Source organism: Dipodomys spectabilis, unplaced genomic scaffold (genome assembly GCF_019054845.1).
Source record: "Dipodomys spectabilis isolate Male_0828 unplaced genomic scaffold, ASM1905484v1 ptg000024l, whole genome shotgun sequence".
Classification (NCBI taxonomy): domain Eukaryota; kingdom Metazoa; phylum Chordata; class Mammalia; order Rodentia; family Heteromyidae; genus Dipodomys; species Dipodomys spectabilis.
In genome coordinates this window covers 4,918,614-4,943,273 of record NW_024870701.1, presented here as the reverse complement: position 1 = coordinate 4,943,273, position 24,660 = coordinate 4,918,614, and the positions used below count along the sequence as shown (strand labels likewise).

General features: G+C 35.1%; 1 protein-coding gene across 4 annotated transcripts in view; it reads right to left on the bottom strand.

Annotated features, from left to right (window-relative positions):
- Positions 1-24,660, bottom strand: part of Rbbp8 (RB binding protein 8, endonuclease) — a 67,014-nt gene that overhangs the window by 36,393 nt on the left and 5,961 nt on the right. For all 4 annotated transcript variants that reach the window (XM_042675135.1, XM_042675134.1, XM_042675136.1 and 1 more), the window contains exons 3-6: positions 15,564-15,606; positions 7,925-8,020; positions 4,915-5,027; positions 686-752 (exon numbers count right to left, since the gene is read on the bottom strand). In XM_042675135.1, coding sequence (XP_042531069.1) covers positions 686-752; positions 4,915-5,027; positions 7,925-8,020; positions 15,564-15,606 — 319 coding nt within the window. The remainder of the gene's footprint in view (positions 1-685; positions 753-4,914; positions 5,028-7,924; positions 8,021-15,563; positions 15,607-24,660) is intronic.

The following is a 24,660-nucleotide window of genomic DNA, read 5'->3' as shown; positions in this document are numbered from 1 at the left end:
TTCACAATAAAAAAATTAAAAAAAAGAGCCCTGGGTTCGATTCCTCAGTACCACATAAACAGAAAAGGCCAAAAGTGGCACCGTGGCTCAAGTGGTACAGTGCTAGTGCTAGCCTCGAGCACAGAGACCCAGGCCCTGAGTTCAAGATGGGCAAAAAAGAAAAGAAAAAAAATTAATTCCAAGTAGATTGAAACTTGATTCTTATTGACTACCTTGCGCACAATGAACTCCAAATGGATCAAAAAATTCAAGGTAAGACCTGAAGCTTAAAATCCACTATAAGAAAACTCTGGAAGTTACAACATAGGTAATTATTTCCTGAATAGGATCTCAAATACCTAGAAAACAAGATCAAGGTGCTGGTGGCTTACACTTGTAATCCTAGCTATTCACAGACAGCATCCCGGCCCTAAATTCAAGCTCTAGGATACACACAGACACAAATAAATGTTGATACTTTCTCTGTAAAATCTCAAAGTAACCTAAGAGATGCACAAATATTTTATATGTTCCTTCAAAGTACACACACATACACACACACACAAATATAGTGCTTTTGTCTTTCTTTTTGTATTGTTCGTATTAATTAAAATGCTATCTATAACAAGATATTTTTAGTTTGTATATGTAAGTAAAATAAAAGTTAGGAGAATACTTTCTGTTATAATTTAGGAAAAATACTTACTCAATTTTTTGTTGCAGTTGTTCAGAAAGCTTTCTATTTTCTTCCTGAAGAGTGTTCTTTTCATTCACTTAAAATGCAATGTGAAAGAGAAGTCACATAAGTGATATTCCTAACAGGCTTTTAAAATAAAATGTCAACATTTGTGAAGATATTAAGATTTCTAATCCTAAATCATGTTTTTGAGGGATAATGCTATTGTACAAAAAAAATTTGTTGCTAGGTAATGATTATTACATCTCATATTGTGCCAGTTCTATACAACTTACCAATAATTTTATCTAATGTTTGTGGGCAAAAGCCTACTTCATGTATTTGGGAATATACTCACACACTGAGGACAATAAAGAATTCCATCTGGGTTATTCAGTCCTACTGATTTTAAATACCCTTTCAGTGAGTTATTTGTTGTGAAACAAATCTGATCATAAAAATGTGTTGCCTAGTATGCTTGAGGCCCTGGGTTCTATTCTCAACATTGAAAATAGTAATTACATAAATCTCACTGAATATTGGCATAATTTTTATTATATAAGCATATTCATAAAGTCAAACTTTTTTTCTTCAGCATACTGTTTCATGAATAATTATTGTATCAGTAATTTAAATATGTCCATTGATTTATTAAAGAAGTATGAAAGGAAATGTTAAGGAATTTTCTAGGAGAAGTTACATTGGTCACTATAAAGTTATAAATGGATTCATCAAAGGAAAAATGAGCTAGACAAAAGACTATTATATAGAGAAAATGAGAGAAGGCTGAGTATTAATGGTAGAAGTCTTTCAACACCATGATTATGATATCAGGACTTTGCCTAAAAGATACCAAATAATATTTTATAAAGATAAATGATAGAAAGATTGATTTTTTGGTATATATAGCATATACCAAAGTGAGAAGAAAGTACTGACAAGATATTATGTCAGGTGGTCATTAGAAGAAATGAATATCTAGCCAAGTGTGGTGGATCACAACTAAAATCTTACTTGGAAGATCAGTGGATTGTGATTCAAGGTCAGCCTGGACAAAAGGTTAGAGACCATATCAAAACAAAAACAAGTTGGGCTGAGTACTATATGTCTGTAATCTCAGTTTGGCCTCTGTTTGAGGCTACCCCAGGACAAAGAACTCCCTAAAACAAAAGGCTGCTAAAGGTGTGATTCAAGTGGTAGAATGCTTCCCTACAATTTTCCTCCCATAAGATTCTTGAATTCAAAAATCAGAAATCAACAATAAAAACAAAAATACACCCAAAGTCTAGTACCTCTGTTAAAATAGCATATAAGCAGAGAAGGAGATGCTCAGAACTAGTGTTTAATGTCTTTGTACTATTCAGAAGAAGGTTAAAATATTAACCTTACAAATATCAAAACTGCTAAATGTTTTGACACATGCCTATAATCCCAGAACTGGGAAGGCAGAGACAGGAGACTCAACAGTTGGAGGCTAGCCTGGGTACATACCAAATTCACTGCCAGTTTGGGGCAACATAGTAAGATTTAGGATGAAGGAAGGGAAACTGGATAGAGGAAAGTGGGGAGGAATGGAAAATACATAAGTAAAAATGCATGATAAAACTTTGAAATTGGCCAAAATAATAGAAATAAAGGGCTTTAAAAACAGTAAAAGAGGGCTGGGAAGGTGGCTCAGTGGTAGAGTGCTTGCCTTGCATGCATGAGGCCCTGGGTTCGATTCCTCAGCACCACATATGCAGAAAAAGCTGCAAGTGGCGCTTTGGCTCAAGTGGTAGAGTGCTAGCCTTGAGCTGAAGAGCTGAGGGACAGCACCCAGACCCAGAGTTCAGCCCCACAACCGGCATAAAAAAAAAACAAAAAAAAAAACAGTAAAAGATCAAGTGAGGGGCTGGGAAGGTGGCTCAGTGGTAGAGTGCTTGCCTTGCATGCATGAGGCCCTGGGTTCGATTCCTCAGCACCACATAAGCAGAAAAAAGCCAGAAGTGGTGCTGTGGCTCAAGTGGTAGAGTGCTAGCCTTGAGCTGAAGAGCTGAGGGACAGCACCCAGGCCCAGAGTTCAAGGCCCATGACTGGCAAAAAAAAAAAAAAAAAAGATCAAGTGAAAGAAAAGCAGGGATTTTATTTTTTATTTTTATTTTTGCAGAGTGTAAACAGCAATTGCCACTGCATGCTGTGCTTTATTGTTAGTGGGTATTTAAAGACAATGAAGCACTATCTTTGTCAAGATTTAGTCAGGAGACATTTACACAAAGAATTTCAACAGATACATTTTTACTTAGCCTCTGAGACAATGTCTTTGTATATTATTATCTAAACTATTTTAGAGCAAGCTCAAACCACTTCCCCAATCTCAGGAAAATCCTTGACTTGCTATTCATCTATGCTTAAGCAAGCAGAAGAGCTACTTTCTCAACTCCTAGGAAGCAGAGATTTTAATAATTTGGAAAAGTAACAAAACAACAAAGGAAAGGAAGCACAGAAAGAAAAAAAAAACATTTGTAGGAGAATGTTGTTAGCTTATACCTATAATCCTAGCTACTCAAGAGGTTGAGATATGCAGGATCATGGTTTGAGTCCAGTCTGGGAAGAACAGCTTGCTAGACTTCATTCCAAAATAACAAGCAAAAAGAAGGGCTAGGAGTATGGCTCAAGTTCAAGGGCCTTAGGATTCAGTATTGTCATTGCCTCAGCTGTTCCTCATTTCCTTGTTAAGTCTTTCTGAGTTGAAGGTATGGCTCAGTGTGGAAGGCTTGCCTAGAAAGCACAAGACTCTGAGTTTAAATCAACAGTTTGAAGCGAACTTGGGCAAAATTAGCAAAATCTTAAGAACAAAATACGAAAGCAAAATGGCTCTACAATAAGGATGACCCATTATAACAATGAGATGTACAAGACACTATGTTGAAAACGAACTTTACAACTTTGGTCGGGAGGGAGGACTTGGGGAGGTGGGGAGGAAAGGGATGGTAGGGGAAAAACAAAGGAGGGGGTAACAATTCTCGATAGGAAATGGACTCATTAACTTGCTCCTATAACTGTAACTCCTCTGTACAGTATGTTTACAATAAAAAAAAATGTATAATAAAAAAAATCCCTAGTACTGCAAAATGAATGGAAATGGGAGAGCGAGGAAGAGAAAAAAGAAATGAAGTCAGGGAGAGGGAAGAAAAAAGAAAAACAAACTTGGGCCTAGAGAGATACAAATGAGACTGCTAACCCTCTGGGCACCAACTAAAATTGTATTTTCTTTCCTTTTTATAAAATAATGAGCAGATACTTATAGAACTGATTTGGAAAAGAAGATAATTAACTAAAATTTTGGATATGCTTTTAATTGTTTATAGGGAATCCAGATAATATTCATGATGGAAGATAAACACTTAAAAGAGTAGAAAATTGAGATTTTAGAAAAGAAGAAGGGTATGTCAAGAAAGCTAAGACTGTCTTCTTATAATGAATGGGTAAGAGGAATAAGCTGAAAATAGCAAATTCATAATAGTATATAAACAAAACACGGGTAAGAGGAATAAGCTGAAAATAACAAATTCATAATAGTATATAACAAAACCAAAAAGCAATACATCTTTAGAGAACACTAAACTTGGCTTTGCATTTAACTTTACTGTGGAGCAAATTACATGAAATAAAAATAAGCCAAAGAATCAAATATAAATTATGCCACAAATCTGCTTGTCTTAGAACTGGTAAGATTTTAAGGCTAGTGTGAATACACATAATTTGTACACCTACTTCTTAGTAAATAAACAAAAAATTAAACCTACAAAAAGAGCAGAAAAAAACTTAAACTTTACCTAAATAAGAAAAATATATGTAAATAACTCAGATGATTACAATCAAAACATCAGTATGTTTTAAGCATAGTATATTATGCTCTTCAGTACTTAGTGAATTAAGAAAGAAAACTAGGGGCTGGGAATGTGGCTTAGTGGTACAGTGCTTGCCTAGCATGATGAAGCCCTGGGTTTGATTCTTCAGTACCACACAAACAGAAAAGGCCAGAGGTGGCACTGTGGCTCAAGTGGTAGAGTGCTAGCTTTGAGCAAAAGAAACTCAGGGGCAGTGCCCAGGCCCTGAGTGCAAGTCCCAGGACTGGCAAAAAAGAAAAAGAAAGAAAGAAAGAAAGAAAAAAAGAAAGAAAGAAAGAAGGAAAGGAAGAAAGGAAGGAAGGAAGGAAGAAAGGAGAGAAGGAGAGAAAGAGAGAGAGAGAGAGAGAGAGAGAGAGAGAGAAAACTCACTGAGTTCTGTAATAAGTTTAAGATTCTGCTGCCGGATATTTTCAAACTCTTGCTGCTTTTTCCGCATATGTTCTTCAGTTACTGCACAGCGGTCACACAGTCCTGCTCTTAACCTGTAAAACAAAAGCAAAATATTTTTCACTTATTAAAAGTCATTGTCATATATAAGTGGATTATACTTTCTATGAAATGATTGGGATTCACCAGAGATTTCAGTTTGTAGACTTTTTAGTTTGCCTAGATTTACTGGTTTTTCATTTCTAATCTGAAAATCTAAAATTTGAAATAGCCCCCAAATCTGAATTTTAATGTTCACAGGATACAGAAAAAGGTTAGAATTTCAGATTATATTGAAATTTTAATCCTTCATTAGTGATCATCTATATCTGTGCATTTCAATAGTTTGATATTTTATGAAAACCTAAAGAACTGAATTGGCAAGTATAATGAAAATCAATTAGTTTAATATGAGAACTTCAGCTTTTTTTGTGTACCAGTCCTGGGCTTAAACTCAGGGCCTAGGGTGCTATTTCTGAGCTTTGTTGCTAGCACTCTAGCACTTGACAACAGCTTCACTTCAGATTTTTGAGGGTTAATTGGAGACAAGAGTTTCTCAGGTTTGGCTGACCAGGCTGGCTTGTCTTGCTGGTTTGAGCCTCCTGAGTAGACAAGATTACAGGTAGGAGCCACTGGTGCTGGGCCAGAGAGAACTGTTTTTTGTTTTTTTGTTTTTGTCGGTCATGAGACTTGAACTCAGGGCCTGGGCGCTATCCCTCAGCTCTTTAGCTCAAGGCCAGCACTCTACCGCTTGAGTCACAGCACCACTTTCGGGTTTCGAGTGGTTTATTGGAGATAAGAGTCTCACGGACTTACCTGCCTGGGCTGGCTTTGAACCGTGATCCTCAGATCTCAGCCTCCTGAGTAGCTAGGATTACAGGCGTGAGCCACCAGCGCCCGGCTCAACTGTTTTGTTTTTGTGACAGGGTATAAGCTATGCTGTCCAGCCTGGCCTCAAGCTTATGATCCTCATACCTCAGCTTCCAAAGCCAAAGGAACATTTTATTAAAGAAACTTGCTCAAATTATATAAATCATCCACTTGGCATCTACCTTGCTAATTAGAGCATACATCACATATGGTGGAACAATCTTTTTTTGTCCTTGAATAAATTTTAATGGCCAAAGAATACAAAGGAAACCTCACATTTTCCTTTAAGTATTCAAAGAAAATAGCATCAATCAATATTTAAAATATATTATTATGTATTATTGTTTTTACTAGTTACCTGAGAGTGTTGGAAAGGGAAATACATATAAAACAGATATGCTGGCAGTGTATTCTAAAATCTTAACAACAACAATACTGTGAGATTTTATTTGTCCATATTTTTCAAGATTTCTCTGATTTCATTACTTATATAATTAGAAAAAAGTTTATAAAAGAAACATACATACCACATTAGAAATTTAAGAAATACATTTTACAATGATTTCAACTTAATAACTTTGGTTATTTCCTTATTTTTTGTTTTTGTCTGAGACTGGAACTCAAACTTTGTATCTGACACTTATTACTCATTGGCAGGTACCCTATATCAGCCATTCTTCTATCCCCAACTTAATAACCTATGTCAGTAGAATAATAAGTATTTGAATCACACCATGGCAGAGGATATCATGAATTTTAAAATAAGGAGACAAGGGCTGGGAAGTTGGCTTAGTGGTAGAGCACTTGCCTTGCATGCCTGAGGCCCTGGGTTCGATTCCTCAGCACCACATAAGCAAAAAGAAAAAAGCTGGAAGTGGTGCTGTGGCTCAAGTGTAGAGCACTAGCCTTGAGCTGAAGAGCTAAGGGACAGCGCTCAGGCCCAGAGTTCAGGCCCCACAACCGGACCAAAAAAAAAAAAAAAAAAGAGACAAAACTGGGAAACTACATAACTAGAACAAAAAATAATCCTAGACATTTTACATGAAAGAAAAACATGTTGACATGGATATAAAATAATTATTAGAAACCATAGGATATACTAATCAAATATAAGTTTTAGAATGAAGAATCTAAGAGTCAGTAGAAATTAAGATGAATGAGAGACTTGAAACCATGATGTAAGAAGAACATCATCTATGTAAAAATAAGAAGGTGAAACTTTACATCTACTTTTGTTCCTCTCCTAGAATCCCACAAAACTACAGTAAAAGTATGAAACTAGAAGCCTGGAACAAATGGTAGAGTGCCAGCAAAAATGGAAGAGTGAGTAAAAAAAGCTTAATGAGAGCTCAACAAAAAAAAAGATGTAAAGATGTATATATATATTTCAACACACCAGAACGAAGGGGGGGGGAGAAAATGGATTAAAAAAATGACAGCAAGGTAGGCGGTAGACAAAAACTAAGAATATTGAATGGTAAGAAAAGTCTAGAATTTCATTGTCCAATAAACTACATGTAAACTCAACAGAAAGAAATCATTGAAGATGAGACACAGCAGGAAGACATAATATCCACAAGCAATTAGTGAGCAAAAGTAGAACAGATTCTAAAGAAAAAAGAATCTAGTTCTAAAGAAATTAATTATTTAAATGTTGAACTGTATTTTTAAGCTATATCACTTGAACTTACTTGAGCTACAGAGGAATAAAGTAATAACAATGCTCATTAAAATTGATATTAGGATAAGATGACTGCAAACTATACAGCAAAGTAAGTCATTGTTATCAGCTACTGAACAACAAATTGTGTTTCTGCTCTTTACTATTTTTCAAATTAGTAATTAAATATTTCAGCTGCATAAAGGAAAACAATAGGGATAATGGGGACTCATCCACTGACATTTCTTCTCACAGAGATATAGGAAGGAAAATAAACTAAAAAATAAAAAGGAGTATAAAATATAAAGGATAACTAATCTGGAATTATAATTTAAGCTATAAATTTTTTTTTAAAAACCCTATTTTGAAGACAAGGTGCATCCTATTGAGAAGAAAATCAACTTAAACACCAGATTAACTCACCGATCTTCCAAAACTTTAATGGTTTCATGCAGAACCTTCTGTTGCTCTCTCAGCTGTTGATTTTTGGTGAAGAATTCTTCTAGTCTTTGTGCATCTCTAAAAAAAAAAGTAAATATAATTTTCATGGAAAAATACTTGAAAAAGATAATTCTGTTATTAGAACTCTGAAGTGTAGTCTTGCTACATATGTATTTATTTCATATACATATGTATATACATCCACATATATTCCATGAGTTGCTTAGATCAGAACGACTAAACAAGTGATTATTTGTAATTGTCTAGTTTTAAAACAAATAAACAGAAAACAAGGGTTTATTTGTAGGTGAGCAATCTATTTCTCAGCATCTAGAAAGGGGATTTTCTTAGCAGGTGCTACAAAAATAGATGTTTATGTTAGATGTCATAGTCATTATTTATTCTCTCACGTAAAAGAAGCCATTCTTTTTATTAAAATAATGGCTAATGGCTAAAGCTGTGACTCAAGTGGTTGAGTGCTAGCTAGCCTTGAGCACAAAAGCCAAGCTTAGGAACAGTTCAGTGTTCAGGCCCTGAGTTCAAGCCCCAGGACTATCACAAAAAAGAAAAGAAAAAGCTAAATAATGGCTAGTAAATGAGACTATCAGATTCATTATTATTTTGTCATGGTAAGTAATGGACCTATATAAAATAGATAAAACCAAGTTCATGTTTCCATTATGCAAAGACTTAACTTACTCTAAAGAAGACAAAATAAAGTATCCCTTTAATTATTTAAATATTGAACTGTATTTCTAAACTGTATCACTTGAACTTACTTGAGCTACAGAGGAATAAATAACAATACTCATTAAAAATTGATATTAGGATAAGATGACTGCAAACTATACAGCAAAGTAAGGCTCTGTTATCAGCTACTGAACAATAAATTGTGTTTCTGCTCTTTAATATTCAGAGGTATTACAAGTAAGTTTTAAAAATGTAATATTCATTTACAAGCTTATGGTGTTTTTGGAAATAGAAGTGTGGCTTAAGTGGTAGAGCACCAACCTTTAGCAAAAATGCCAAGTGAGAACATGAGGGCCTGAGTTCAAGCCCCAGTCCCAGACCACCCTACCTGGTAGCCAAAAATCTTAAAAACTTGAGCTTTTTCTTATATAGACTAATAATTTTACAGAAAGTCTATTAAAAAAGGTGTTTTTATAATAAGCAAATCTAGGTAGTTTCTAAGTGTGTCTAGTTCAATCTTCAGGGAAGTAACTTTGATTCAAACTAAGGTAAAAGGTTATTTTGTGGCTACAAAACTATCATTTAAACTAGTAATAATGGTTGAGTAATATCACTCTAGCTAATTAGGAAGCTGAGATCTAAAGCCTGTGGACTGAAGCCAGTTCAGGCAGAAGTGAGACTCTTTATCTCCAATTAATTAGCCAAAATTTGGAAGTAAAGGCATGGCTCACCTGGTAGAACATTAGAAAAGCTAAGGGAATGACCTGGTCCTGAGTTCAAGACCAGTACCAGTACAAAAATAAAGTAGTAATGCTTCAAAAAAAATAAGATAGCTTACTTATGTAAAATAGCTACTCAGGAAGCTGAGATCTGAGGATCACAGTTTGAAGCAAACCTGCAAAGGAAAGTCCATGAAGATTCTTATATTCAATTAACTATCAAAAAGCCAGAAGTGAAGTTGTGGCTCAAGTGGGAGACTATTAACCTTGAGCAAAAAAGCTCAGAGACAGTGCCTGGATTCTGAGTTTAAGCCCCAGGACAGGAACACACACTAAAAAATAGTAACTGTTCTATACAAAAGATGTTTTAATAAAACTAATTTTCTTCAAAAGAACATTCAGAGAATGTAGCTTAAATTATATAAACAGTAAACACAACGACTTCTGGGTTTTTGTATTGCTTTTCATAAGTGACTAACATTTTAACTCTAAAATATATCATTCTTATTAATAATTACTAATCCAGCATTTATAAGATCAGTAAACACTGAACCAACATAAGTATTTTTAAAAATTCACTGTCTAACTACTAATGTCTTCTGAAACATAAAGCCTTTGCTATTAGAGAAGGGAACAAAAAGTCCTAAATAGTGCTGTTATACATAAAAGGGGAGACCTGTAGAATAACTCCAACACAATAATTATGTATTCCTTTATTTGAATTTCACTATATGTGAAATTCACTATATGTATACTTCAAGCTGGCCTTCAATTCACAAACCTGCTTTAGCTTTCTAGAGGGCTAGGATTATAGACCTATGTCACTATACCTGATTTAACCTAATAACTTTACTTGGCACATATTAAATTACCATACCATCATCTAACTAATGATATTTGTATACAGAATCACTGTAACAAAGTTTTTAAAAAGGAAATAAGGAGCCAGGTGCTGGTGGCTCACGCCCATAACCCTAGCTACTCAGGAGACTGAGATTTGAGGATAGCGATTCAAAGCCAGGCTGGGCAGAAAGACCATGAGACTCCTATCTCCAATAAACCACCAGAAAACTGGAAGTGGCACTGTGACTCAAGTGGTAGAGCACTAGCTTTGAGCTGAAGAGCTGAGGAACAGTGCCCAGGCCCAGAGTTCAAGCCCTACGACCAACAAAAAAAAAAAAAAAAAAAGGAAATAAGTGTATTTCATAATTTTAAATCTCAAACCACTTAAAGAATTATTTTTACCACTGAAGAAAAGCTTATCTGTTCCTAAGTAAAATAAAAGCATTTTGTTTTAATTCAAAGTTAAAATGTTTTTGCCAAACAAGAAATTTTAGTTATTAACCAATAAAACAATCTTATTTTTGCCTCATCCAATTGGCTATATTTTATTATATTTAATTTTGAGTATAAGGAGAATTTATAGATTTTTTTCCCTGTAATCATATAGATAATTCTAACATACTTAAACATGAAAGGCTTATAAATGAAATGTCTATTACTCACAGAAACAAAACTTGAATTCCATAAGGAGCTGTCCTGCCTAAAACTATTTAACTAGCTACTGCAGGAGAAGCACTAGTCGAATTGTAGCAACATTTTTGGCTGGCTCTTACCAAACACTCATTTTTCTTTTTTACTTCTTGATAAAATTTATCCTTACATCTTTCAATATATAGTAGCTTTCTGGAGAGAAACTTATCTTTCTTAACATTTCACGTTGGAAATAATTTTGGACTTTTGTATAACTTCCAAACAAAGAACCCATGCAGTACCAACATCTATTACTCAGCTTTACAAGTAAAGTTATACACATGGAACAGAGTACCTGCATGCCTATTAATTCTTCTCAAAATGTTAACATCTTGCATAATCATAGTCCAGCTATCAAAACGATAGCTGGATAGAAATTAACATGGATCTCGTGGCCAACACAGTCTTAACTAGATCTTTTCCACTTATTTCACTCCATATTCTCTTTAGTCTCTCTCTTTTTTTTTTTTTTTAATCAAACTTAGGTCTCACCTTCCTTCCCTACAGAACTATATACCTAGTAGTATTCATTAGTATGATTCCCACTATCTTCTTGTTAGTCTTGGTTAACTAAGATATTCCAAGATCACAAAGACACATCTTTGCTTCTATATTCATCTAAAGATATTGGAGCAATGTCTATTTTTTCCTAGGGATTGCCACAAACAGCAGGCGGCATTTAATCAACTGCAATAGCTTTTTGGGGGAGGAGGGGTCAGTTGTAGGCTTGAACTCTGGGCATGGATGTTGTCCTTCAGCTCTTTGGCTTAAGACTAGCACTCTACAGTGCCATTTCTGGTTTTTTGGTGGTTAATTGGAGATAGGAGTTTCACGGTCTCTCCTGCCCAGACTGGCTTTGAACCACGATCCTAAATCTCAGCCTCCTGAGTAGCTAGGATTACAGGCATAAGCCACTGGTGCCTGGCATTGCAATAGCTTTTGCTGCTCAACTTCCACACCCCACAGGGAGAAGAGGTCTGTACAGTGTGTTGATCATTGAAACTATTTTACTAATGAACTACGTCCCTCCAATTAATAGAAAAATATACCAAAAAGATTGTCAATTTGGTTTTGTCAAATGTTTCCCATTATGAAATTCATTTTTGGCAGAAATCACACCACATTAAGAGACACATGAAGTAGATACATCTTATTACTAGTGATGTTAACCTGATCTTTGGTTGCAGTAGACACTGCTAAGTTTCTCAGCTGTAACATCACAACATTACTTGTTGAAATTAGTAAATACACTGACTAAGTAATTTACAAAATTTGCAAATACTTTTTCATGAACCTGTCATCAACATTACTTGTTGAAATTAGTAAATACACTAATTAATTACAAAATTTGTAATTACTTTTTTCATGAACCTGTCATCCATTTATTAACCTCCCTTGATGATTCTTTCCTTTAATGATTAGTGTTGCATTGTTTCTCAAATGGTGATTATTTTTCTATCATGCTTTCAACATTTACTAACTAGAAATCCACTAAAGAAGAGTTGCTCCTACTCTATAGAAAGGATAATTCATTACCACCATTATTTCCCTGCTCAAGTTGTCCTAAAGATTGCCGGGGAGAGAGATTTTTCTCCAGGTTGCTTCTATTATCTTTTAATATATTGGCTTTTTAAGCAAGTTCTTATTTTCTGGCATAGTGAAATTGTCCAGTTTGTCATGTAGACTCCCAAAGTCATTTTTCCCAAAGAACACATTCTTTTTACTGGAAAACACTTCATAGAGATCAACATCTAAGATTAAGGTATGCTTATGACTACAGAGTGGAGGGATGTCACTGTTTAAAGGTCTTCTCAACGGACCATAGGAAATACATGTATACCCTCATCTACACTGACCAAGATCTTTACTACTTTATCTTTGTTATTAAAGACCATGAAGGTTACATTGCTAACTTCAATTTCTATCTGATTGGCATATCATTCATTCAAGCCTTCTCCCTTTCTGTATTCAACTTTTTTTTCTCTTGGTGGGGGAGGATCCTAACCCTCATTATCAACAATGTACTTATTTATGCTGTTCTGGAATACTGATAAAGCAGTGTGAAAATCTTTATTTCCTGAACCAATCATGCTAGCTATGACTTAAGGGTAACTATACAATTATGGCCAGTAAGTCAGAGAAAATCTGCTAAGGGTTTGTACTGGGAAACGTTTTTACAACTAGTAAAAGTGGACACAAAGATATTCTATAAGTGATAAGAATGACGCTGGGGGCTGGAAAGGTAGCTCAGTGGTAGAGCTCTTGCCTTGCATGCCTGAGGCTCTGGGTTCGATTCCCCAGCACCACATAAGCAAAAAAAAAAAAAGAAAAGAAAAGAAAGCCGGAAGTGGCGCTGTGACTCAAGTGGCAGAGCGCTAGCCTTGAGCTGAAGAGCTGAGGGACAGCGCCCAGACTCAGAGTTCAGGCCCCACGACCGGACCCAAAAAAAAAAAAAAGAATGACGATGGTCTTTTCTTCATTTTGTCCAGGCTAGGAGGAAAAGCTAAATACCATAGCAGAAAACAGAAGTAACCCAGATTCTTAATGATTTCATGTGACTGACTATGAAGTGTGAGAATGTTCCTTTTCTGGCCTTTTATATGAAAGAATAATACATTCTTCCTTATTGTAAAATTTATTTCCAGATTTTTTTCCACAGTAAGAAAGTATCTACCTTTAATATACTTATGTCATATAAATCATGGCTGGGATTGTCTGTTTCTGCTGCTGCTTTTCCCTACCCATGATGTCATTTGGGCTGTGTGCTCGAGTATTAACCCCTACTAGTGTCATTTTATGTTTTCTGGAACAACTGATAATTTTCACCTTGAAACATTTTTCTTCTCCCTTGTTTAAATGCTTCCCTATAAAGAATAAGTTGGGGTATTTGACAACTGTGAGTTATGGAAATGTGCTGCATCATTTTGCTAATAAAGGACTAATTATAACTAAAAAATTTATTTCTTGTCTAGTAAACAGTTACATTTGTTAAGAATGCTAGAAGCTGGGCACAAGTTGCTCACACCTGTAATCCTAGCTACCCAGGAGACTGAGATCTGAGGGTTGCAGTTCAAAGCCACATTGGGCAGGAAAGTCTGTGAGACTCTTATCTCCAATTAACCACCAGAAAACCAGAAGTGGCACTGTGGCTCAAAGTGGTAGAGTGCTATAGTCTTGAGCAAAAGAGCTCAGGGACAGTGCCCAGGCTCTGAGTCCAAGCCCCATAACTGATCCAAAAAAAAAAAAAAACCAACAACAATGAATACTAGAAAAAGGAAATATAAAAATTAAGATGTATCATGAATACATTAAGAATTTTCTGACCAGCTACCAGTGGCTCATGCCTGTAATATTAGCTACTCAGGAGGCTGAGATCCTAGGTTGAAATCAAAGCCAGCCTAGGCATAAAGTCCATAAGATTCTTATTGCCAATAAACTACCAAAAAGCTGGAAGTGGAGCTGTGTGTGAGTGGTAGGATGCTAGTCTTGAGCGAAAAAAGCCTGGGCCAAGCCCCAAGACTAACACCAACCCCCTCCTCCCTCACCTCTCCCCTGCAGAAAACAAAAAAGAATTCTTATGATAATAATTCAACTCTGGTCCACTGTCAAAATTACAAACATATAAATGGGTGTGTATGTATGAGGAATATATGTCCTAAATTTACTCCTTAGAAAAGGCTTATTTAATTTCCTAAGTAAAGAAACAACTCTCAGATGTGGGAACTAAACACAGCTCTATCACAGAAGTAGAGAAATGGATTATTCTATTTAAAATGTCATCTTTAAGAACATGTGTCATTTTAACAATACAAAACACTTAAGTGTTACTTAAACAGAATAATTATCCTTTGGAACAACTTTAAAATTTATGATTTTGTATTTCTGACTCAACATATATACCTTGAAGCATGACTTTGAAGGTGTGAAGGAAAAGTTCTCAATTTTGATTCAGATTATAACAAATCATATGGGTGTGTGCTAATGGGTGGTTAGTTACTCCAGCTTTCAGTCAGTCTTAGAAGTTACAGAAAGACATGAAGAAACTGAGATCTACAGGAATATATTGTAAAGCAAATATAAAATCACTTATCATAATGATACTGACTCTTGTTATGTGTACTAAAATCCTACTATGCCATCTGTTTAATAGTGCTGAATGTAAAAGTTTCTAAAGAACCACGGGTAAATCTACTTCTAACTTAGAAACCCAGATCTAATTCAATACTAAATAACAGAAACAATTCAGGGGATCCTCTAGTAATCTCAAGCTATTTAAAATTGGTCTCAGAATACCAATTAGCCTCGGTTTCTTAAATTAGTTTAAAATCCTAGAATTACTCTGCTCCTCTTTTTGCAGTACTTTAAATTCCAGGTATTAGCAGAGCAAAAGCTACAACTGACAGAACAAAATGAGCCGACAGATCAGTTCTCATCTTAAATATTCTGAAAAGTAACTTTGTATGTTATAGTAAAACGTGTAAATGTTCACATAACTAAGGTTAAAATGTTGTTTTTTTTACTTTAGAACTTTAAAAAAAACTGCTGACAATTGGCCAAATTTCTTTTTTAAATAACCCTAATTAAAAAAAAATAAAGTACCAAGTTCAAACAAAATTATCAGTACCAATTATTTTGTAACTAAAACACCAAAGTTACTTATTGTTACAGATTCTACTTACAAAACTCTTTCCTTTTTCAGTTTGGTTACTTTTACTTGTAAACCTGAAAAGAAAAAACAAAAGCAACAGTATTTCATTTATACCTGTACTATTTTTAAAGCAGTCACCTAAATTCCCTTATAAGTCAAATGTTACACTATTAAAAGTCATTTCAATCTGACCTCTTATTTGTATTTCCTTTATTGTACTCTGAAGTCACAAAAGTAAATGTTCAACATTATTGCTTTTAGTTTATTATATGACAGTAAAGTAGAATGAAATTTTCCTCACCTAAGGTAAGTTATTTCCTTTCTAATAGTGTGAACAAATGTAATTAGAAGTTCACTATAAATACAAGTCAATGTTCTGACATAGTTTACATGTTTGCTAGCAGCAACAGAGTTTATGTAGGTTTAAACCAGATTGTAGCAAGAAGTCTTGGATTAGAAGTAAATAAATTTACAGAAAGGTAATTATCAAAGGGCATTAGGATTATCCTCTCAAGGTATTTGCTACTTTATTGTTTTGTTTTTGTTTTTCCCAGTACTGGGGCTTGAACTCAAAACAGTTTCCCTTGTTCAAGGCTGGCACTCTATCATCTGAGTCATAGTTCTACTCCTGGCTTTTCCATGATTAGCTGGAGATAAAGAGTTCCACAGACTTTCCTGCCTGGGCTGGCTTTGAACCTTGATCCTCAGATCTCACCTCCTGCATAGGATTACAGGCATGAGCCACTCACCAATGCCTGGCTTGTTAGATGTACTTTTAATTTTAATGAAGTCTGACACAAAATAAATGAGAAGACCACAGCCAATGGAATGCAGGTAGTTCCTGAAAAGAAAGCAAACTAAGAGGCACTGAAAGTACAATGAAAGATATGGATAAGGATATGGATAAATAAGTAATGTGGCATTTCTAATTTTCATGAACAGTAAAAGAAGAAAAATAGCCACTTAACAAACACAAAAATATACCAATATCTCTAGCAACTAAACATGTACAAATCAAAACAGTTAGCTGGCAACTTTAAAAATTCCAGTACCCAATAATAGTGTTGCACAACTATACTTCCATATTTTACTAGATACTAGAAATCGACCTAAATCTTAGGAAAAGTTAGTTATCAGTATCTCACTTCTTAGAGTCTAACTGATTAAAAAATCTTTAGTCACAGAAAATACTGAATAATTTATATCAATATAAAATGTCCAAAATAGGGATATAGTTAAGCAAAACACACTATGAGCATTTGATGGAGTAAAATAAATTGTTAGATCCCTAAGTCACAGCTTTAAAATGGCATTCTAGACAAAAGGTTAGCTACTCATCTTAACAAAAAAAGCTGGGCATGGTGGTATACATCTTTCATACCAGCCATTTGAGAAAGTTAAAATAGGAGAATTGAGGTATAGGCTGCAAGAGGCAGAGTAGACTTGAGAATTTACTTGAAAAATAACTAAAGCAAAATGGACTGGGGCTTGACTCAAGTGGTAAGCATGCTTGCCTAGAAAGTACAAGATTGTGGGGGTGGAGGAGAAGAACTTGTGACCCTTATCAAGACCAACACTAGAGTCTAGTCAGCAGTTTTCCTTTCCTCAAAACATGGGTAATTTTTTCTTGTTTTTAATTTTGGCTTTTAATACTAGATCTGCCTTTAGAAGTAGAAAATGTAGCCAGAGATCCACGGATATAATGGGTTCTTGCCAGGAACCATTTTAAGGAAAGAAACAATGAGATAGAAAATCCATATAAACTTCAAAAGAAAATTCTTGGGAAATATGGAAAGACTATTCTTTTATCTTGTAAGCATTTAACACCTGCAAGGCATTTGTTCTGTCACGCAGATCAGCGCCAAAACAGGTTTATATGTGTGTGTGTGTGTGTGTTTAAATTTTAGCATCTGGTATTCATCAAATCAATTAGGCATCTACAATTAGAACCCCTATAAAGTGTGCTTTAATCCTGCTCCACACCCATCGGAAGGAATGAGGCTATACAACAATGCAGTTCCTGTATGAACAGGTTGTCTGTTGAATAGAGTATTTGGGATTGTAACACTGGCAACCTAAGATACCTATTGAGGAAATAATACTCAAAGGATCAAGCATTAGAACACAATTAACCCCACACTTACTCATACATGAATTCTGGAGAAAATGAAATAATCAAGGACATATATATGTAGTTATAATACACCAAACAACTTTTAGAGTTCAAAATGAAGAGATCAATTTGTTATACATAAACAAAAATCATTGCTATGTTAATTGTTTTAATTCTTTACCCAGAACAAACCATATGTAACACATGCAGTCACATAGTTTTGAATTATAAATAAGATTAGCATCACACTTCCTGATAAATGGCTTGATTTATAAAATAATTTAACTATCAAAAAATACAAATATAACTATATCATACATTATTTCAATTATTAAGTAGAACTCCTTGTTTAAGGTTTGCTTACTTTGCTCAATATTTCATTATCTCAAAATAGGTAAACTAACTTTTGTGAAATTTACACATAGGAATGTAAGTAGAGAAAACAAGAGTTACTAAGCATTCCTAATAATGACCAGAATACAATGATGGACCAAAATTACAATTTCTTTCATTGTTAATTTAGTTTTTGTCTGAATCTTCTCTTTGGAATCTTGAAACATTTACAAATAAATGAGACAACAAATAATTGGAAAACTCTAAAACTGAATCACAACGTATTTGTCTGGTCACATCAGAGCAGCCTCCAAACTACGATATTTCTTCAAATCAGTTCCAGTTGTGTTCCACACCAGTATCTTCCCACTTTTCTATGAAAATGATTACCATATTTTACCAGACATAAAAATTACATTAGCTAAGCTGTTGACAACAGAATCTAGTATGAACAAGAGACAACTTACCAAATGATAATGCTCTGAAAAATAGTCTAAACTCCCTTTTATTGCCTGTGATTTTAACAATAAACCTGATACTGAAAGTTTGGGAAACAATACAAATAAATATTCTTGATACTTTTATAACCTAAAAAATTCTGAAATTAATACTATATTAGAACAATGCTAATTCTATATTCAAAGCATAAAGGCTGCCTACTTACAGTAACAATTTGTGTTTAGCTTTGAAAATAGCAGAATTTGTCATAAAAGTAACCTAAGACACTAGAATGTCCAATCATGAAAGATTAATTAATGATAAAAGATACAAAAACTTGATGACAAGTATCTTCAGAATTTTCCCCCAAATGATCTGCCTTATTTATTGCTATATTTTAACAGCAGATGTGAGACTTCAATTTTTTCCTAGTTTTAAAAGAAATTCTATGGACTTTATTATACTGTGATCAGTGGAAATACTGTCTTTTATATGGCATAATTTGTTATTATTTTATTATGTTTTTATCAAATACCAAAACTTTACATATAGCAGAGTATTAGCAACCATAAGCTTATGTGGGTGTATTTTCTTTGCTAGCTAGGCAAAGATTATACAGGTTTACTTACATATGTAATCTTAGTAAAGATTATATATCTCAAGTTCTACTATTTCTCCTTTGTCTTTTACTGGTATGAAATATTATAAGTAGTGAGGAACCAGTGGCTTACATCTGTAATCATAGCTTCTTAGGAGGCTGATAGCTAAGGATTGCTGTTGGAAGCCAGCTGGGCAGGAAAGCCTGTGAGACTACCTTCAAATGAACACCAAAAAGTCAGAAGTCGAACTGTGGCTCAAATAGTACAGCACTAGCCTAGAGTTAAAGAAATCTCAGGGACAGCTCCCAGGCCCTGAGTTCAAGCCCCAGGACTGGCACCAAAAAAAAGTAAGGAGTCAATTTTGATTTCTATATAAACTTCAAAACCTGCAATGTCCAGACAAGTCCTGTTTGATGTCTTGTAAATAGCTTCTTAATACTGGTTTTTGTAAGTGGATCCCCCACCTTCTTTAAGTACCCTTCAGGCATGTGTTTGATGTTATCATATACTGAGAGGACCTAATTTTCTATGGAACACATTGACAATAGAATAGTATCATGAAAGTTCTCTGTTCAGCAAATTTGCAGTGGCCCTAACCAAAATGTTTTCAATGGCATACTAATTTTTTTAAAAAATGCTTATTCATTTAATACTTTCAAGAATCCATTAAGAAAAAAATGAATTCATTAAGTGACTTGAAATTGGAAAAAGCAGCCTGGAACTTGGGGGAAATGGCCTAATCAATATACCATAGTGTACAAAGGATTACCTTTTTTCTCAGGTCAGACATATCCAATACTTACCAGTCACCTATAAAACACATGGATATGGATATGAGTAAGTTTACAGGCATGAGCCACCAGCACCTAGCTAAATGATAGCTTTTATTTATTGTATATTGCATTTTGTTTTATGCTGCTACTGGGCTTGAATTCGCGGCCTGACAGTCTCTCTTGTCTCTTTTGTTCATGGCTGGTACTGTACCACTTGAGTCACATCTCCAGTTCATGGCTCAAAAATCTGAAGGCTTCAGTCAAAAGTTGAGTGAGCCCATTGCTTTGAACCTCTGGTGATGGCAATGTGGGGAACACACTGCAGAGTAAAGTTTGCATCTATAATGGGGAAGCAGAAGAAAAAAAAGGATTTGCTGGATCTCTTTACTCCCTTAAAAAAGGCATGTCCTGGGTGCCAGTGGCTCACACGGTAATCCTAGCTACTCAGGAGGCTGAGATGTGAGGATCATGGTTCAAAGACAGCCTGGACAGAAAGAAAGTCCATGAGGCTTTTTACCTCCAATAAACTACCCCACCCTGCAAAAAAAAAAAAAAAAAAGCTGGAAGTGGAGTTGTGGCTCAAATGGTAAAGTGCTAGCCTTGAGCAAAAAAGCATAGAGGCAGTGCCCAGGCCTTGAGTTCAAGCTCCAGAACTGGCTCACACACAAAAAGGGAAAATGTCCTTCCTGCAATGATGTAAGACCTCCTACTAGGTTTTCTAAGGGTACCACCACTTCCCAATACTATGACCCTAGGGACGCTTTGATTTTTGTAGGGTGCTTAACTATCTAAGCCACAGCAATGATTATGTATAAAAGTTTTAATGTGGTTATAATATGAAAAAATAATAGTTTAGATAATAAAGTCTAGAAAAAATAAGAAAACTACATGCATTTATTTTAACAGAAGGAAAGAGGGGTTGAGGTTGGTTGTACGTTATAGTTCTATAGTACAGCATTTGCCATGTTAATGTATAAGGCCTTGGGATTAATCCTAGCACTACAAAAAGCATATGTAACAAAGAGTGAACAAATGCAGCAGTGGTATTTACTAGACATTATGTTGAAAATGAACTATATAACTTGTGGGTGGGGACGAGACACAAAAACTGGGAGAGAGCAAGGGAAGGTATGATACTGTCAAAGATGAAATGTATTAGTTATCTGACTTATATAACTATAACCCCTCTGTATATCATCTTTATAATAACCATTTTTTTAAAAGTAAAAGTATATGTAGCTGGCTGGGAAGGTAGAAGAATGGTATAAAACTTGATCTAGGTTCAAAACCAGTACCTAAAGGCAGAGGTAAAAAGAAGTATTTGCAGCTATATTGGTATTATCAGTGCTATCAAAATAAACTGTCATGCATCTAGTTTATTTTTGCTAGTATTTCATCTCATTAATTATTTTATACAAATATTTTCCTAAAGAAAATCAATGTAAGTGTTCCTAAAACCCAACAGTATCATCTTCATTGTTGTATCCTCAGTAACTACCACCATACAAAACATATCTAATTCCCTAATTATTCATTAAATGAATGACAATTAAGTAACAAATCTCAGAATCCTTCCTCAATGATTTATACTAAAAAAATTGTAATTGCCAAGTGAAAGGGAAGAATTAGTATTTGTCTCTGAGTATAAATCCAAACATAGTTTACTGTAAACTATAGGGTATGTCTGCAATCCCAACGCTTTGGAGGCACAGCAGGAGGATCACAACTTAGACAAGTGCAATGTAGGGATGTTAGTACACATCTGAACAAACTAAGGGGAGAAGGACATTTGAGATAACATTTTAGGAAATCTGAATGCTAACATGTATTAGATAATACTAAAACTTTGAATACTAACATATATTGAATAATATTAAAGAATTTGTTTTGAGCACTGTAGCTGCATGCTTAGCAATCTATATGCAAGGATTTGGTTTCAATGCCCAGCATCACACACACACACACACAAACCAAAAGCATATGTTTGCTGCTTTGTTAGTGGTAATGACATTAAAAAATAAATAAATTAAACCTCAAGAGGCTGGAGCACTGAGTAGGAGAGCACTTATTTAGCAGATCTGAGGCCCTGGGATCAATCCCTAGCACCAGAAAAATAAATAATAAGACTACAAGAAATACATATTGTAGTATGCATTTAAGAGACATTTAGGGAAGAAATTATGTCAGATTTCAAAATAACTGAGTAGAAAAAAGGATAGGGATGTATGTGGACTATAAGCTAAACAAGGCATATTGATCTGAAGGCCATACACTGATATAGTTAAAGTTAAGCGATTATAATACTTGCTTTTCTTTCTTTCTTTCTTTCTTTCTTTCTTTTTTTTTTTTGGTTGTAGGGCTTGAACTCTTGGTGCTGTCCCCGAAGAGCTCTCTTCAGCTCAAGGTAAGTGCTCTACCACTTGAACCACAGTGCCACTTCTGGTTTTCTGGTGGTTAATTGGAGGTAAGATGCTCACAGACATTTCTTGCCCAGGCTGGCTTTGAACTGAGATCCTCAGATCTCAGCCTCCTAAGTGGCTAGGATTACAGGCCAGAGCCTGGCTTCGCTTTACTTTTGTACATGTATAAAATTCTCAAAATAAAATCTCAAACGGAAAAGACCATGTTTTTATATTTCAGAAAACTTGAAGGATGTAAACTCAAAAAATAATACAAATGGGGGAACTGGTGGCTCATACCTGTAATCCAAGCTACTCAGGAGGCTGAAATCTGAAGATCACAAAGCCAGCATGAGCAGAAAAGTCCATGAGACTCTTAGCTCCAATTAACTAGCAAAAAGCCAGAAGTAGAGGTATGACAAGAGATACAGCCTTGAGAGGAAAACAATGGAACTAGGAAACTTGAGGGGATAGATGGAGAAAAATGATGGAAGGGATGACATTGATCAAGATGAAATGTACTCATAAATTGACATGTTGAATTGAAAGCTCTTAATACAATTACTTAAAAATAATTTAAAACTTAAAAAATTAAAGAGGGTTTTTAGTGTTTATTTCAGCTTGAAATTAAGTAAAAGAAATGCAGAATTTCAGAAAAGCTGTAAAATACAAAATTAACATCATGTAAAAATCAGTTGTGTTTCTACAAACAATGAGCAATTTGAAAAGGAAATTAACAAAATAATGTTGTGTAATGAAGCATCAAAAAAATCCAAAGTAGGGCTGGTAAGGTGGCTCAGTGGCAGCATGTTTGCCTTGCATACATAAAGCCCTGGGTTTGATTCCTCAGCAGCACATATGCAGAAAAGGCTAGAAGTGGCTTTGTGGCTCAAGTGGTAGAGTGCTAGCCTTGAGCTGAAGAGCTCAGGAATAGCACCCAGGCCCAGAGTTCAGGCCACACAACCGTCAAAAAAGAAAATAAAATAAAGTAAAATAAATTTTAAAAATCCAATATAGGACTGGGAAGGTGGCTCAGTGGTAGAGTGCTTGTCTTGCATGAATGAGGCCCTGGGCTTGATTCCTTAGCACCACATAAACAGAAAAAGCCAGAAGTGGCTCTGTGGCTTAAGTGGCAGAGCACTAGCCTTGAACTGAAGGGCTGAGGAACAGTGCCCAGGGCCAGAGTTCAAGATCCATGACCGACAAAAAGAAAAAAGAAAGAAAAAAAGAAAGAATTCCAGAATAGCCAGGTGGGGTAGCTCACTCCTACAATCCCAGCTACTGGGCTGGGATCTGAGGATGGTGGTTAGTCTGTGAGACTCTTATCTCCAATAAACCACAAGAAAACTCGAAGTAGTGCTGTAGCTTAAGTGCTAGCCTTGAGCTGAAGAGCTCAGGGACGGTGCTCACACCCAGAGCTTAAGCCCCACAGCTGAAAAAAAAAAATCCAAAATACTCACAAGTAAACTTTTCCAAGGAGACAAAGGACTTACACACTGAAACTAAAAAATGTTGCTGAAAGAAATAACAGCAAACACTGAAAATATACAGAAATTTGATGTTCAAGGATTAAAAGATTTAACATGATTAAGATGTCAGTACTCCCCAGTGATCTAGATTCATATAATCTCTATTAAAATTCAAATGTCTTTTTTTTTTTTTACAGAAATGCTGTCTGTTCTAAAATTCATGTGGAATCTCCAAGCACCTGAATAGTTAAAACTATCTTGAAAAAGGACAAAATCTGGAGGCTAATACTTCCTAATTCTAAAATTTACTACAAAGCTACAGTAATCGAATCATTATGGTACCATCATAAAGACAGAGCTGTGGACCAGTGAAGAGAATGGAGAAGCCACAAATAATATGTGACTTTTAACAAGAGTGTAAAACCATTCAAATGTGTAAGTTTTGTTTTGTTTTGTAATAGCCTATTCTCTATAACTCATGTGATCCACAGCAGGCATTGGTAAAAACATTACAGCTGCTTCAGAATAACAGCAAATAGCTAGTGGGAGGTAGAAATCAGGAGGACCACAGTCCAAGGCCAGCCTGGGGAAAAAATGTTCATGAGATCCCACCTCAGCCAACTAAAAACTGAGTGCACTGGTGTACTCCTGTCATCCAGCTACTAGAAAAACGGAAATAGGAGGATTATAGTCTAGGCCAGTCTGGGCAAAAAGTGACAACCTATCTGAAAAATAACAAAAGCAAAAAGGGTTGGAGGTTTGGCTCAAGTAGTAGAGTGCTTGCCTAGTAAACTAATAAGCACAAGGTTCAATCTCAGTACTACCAATAAATAAAAATAAATCATTAAGAATCATAGGAACTGACACGTTTACTGTGTGCCAAAACTTCTAAATGTTCTACATATATGTGTTATATAACACAAAAGTAAATATAATATTTTATAGATTAGGAATATGAAGCACTATAAAGTTAAATAATATATTCAAAGTAACCATGCCTATTC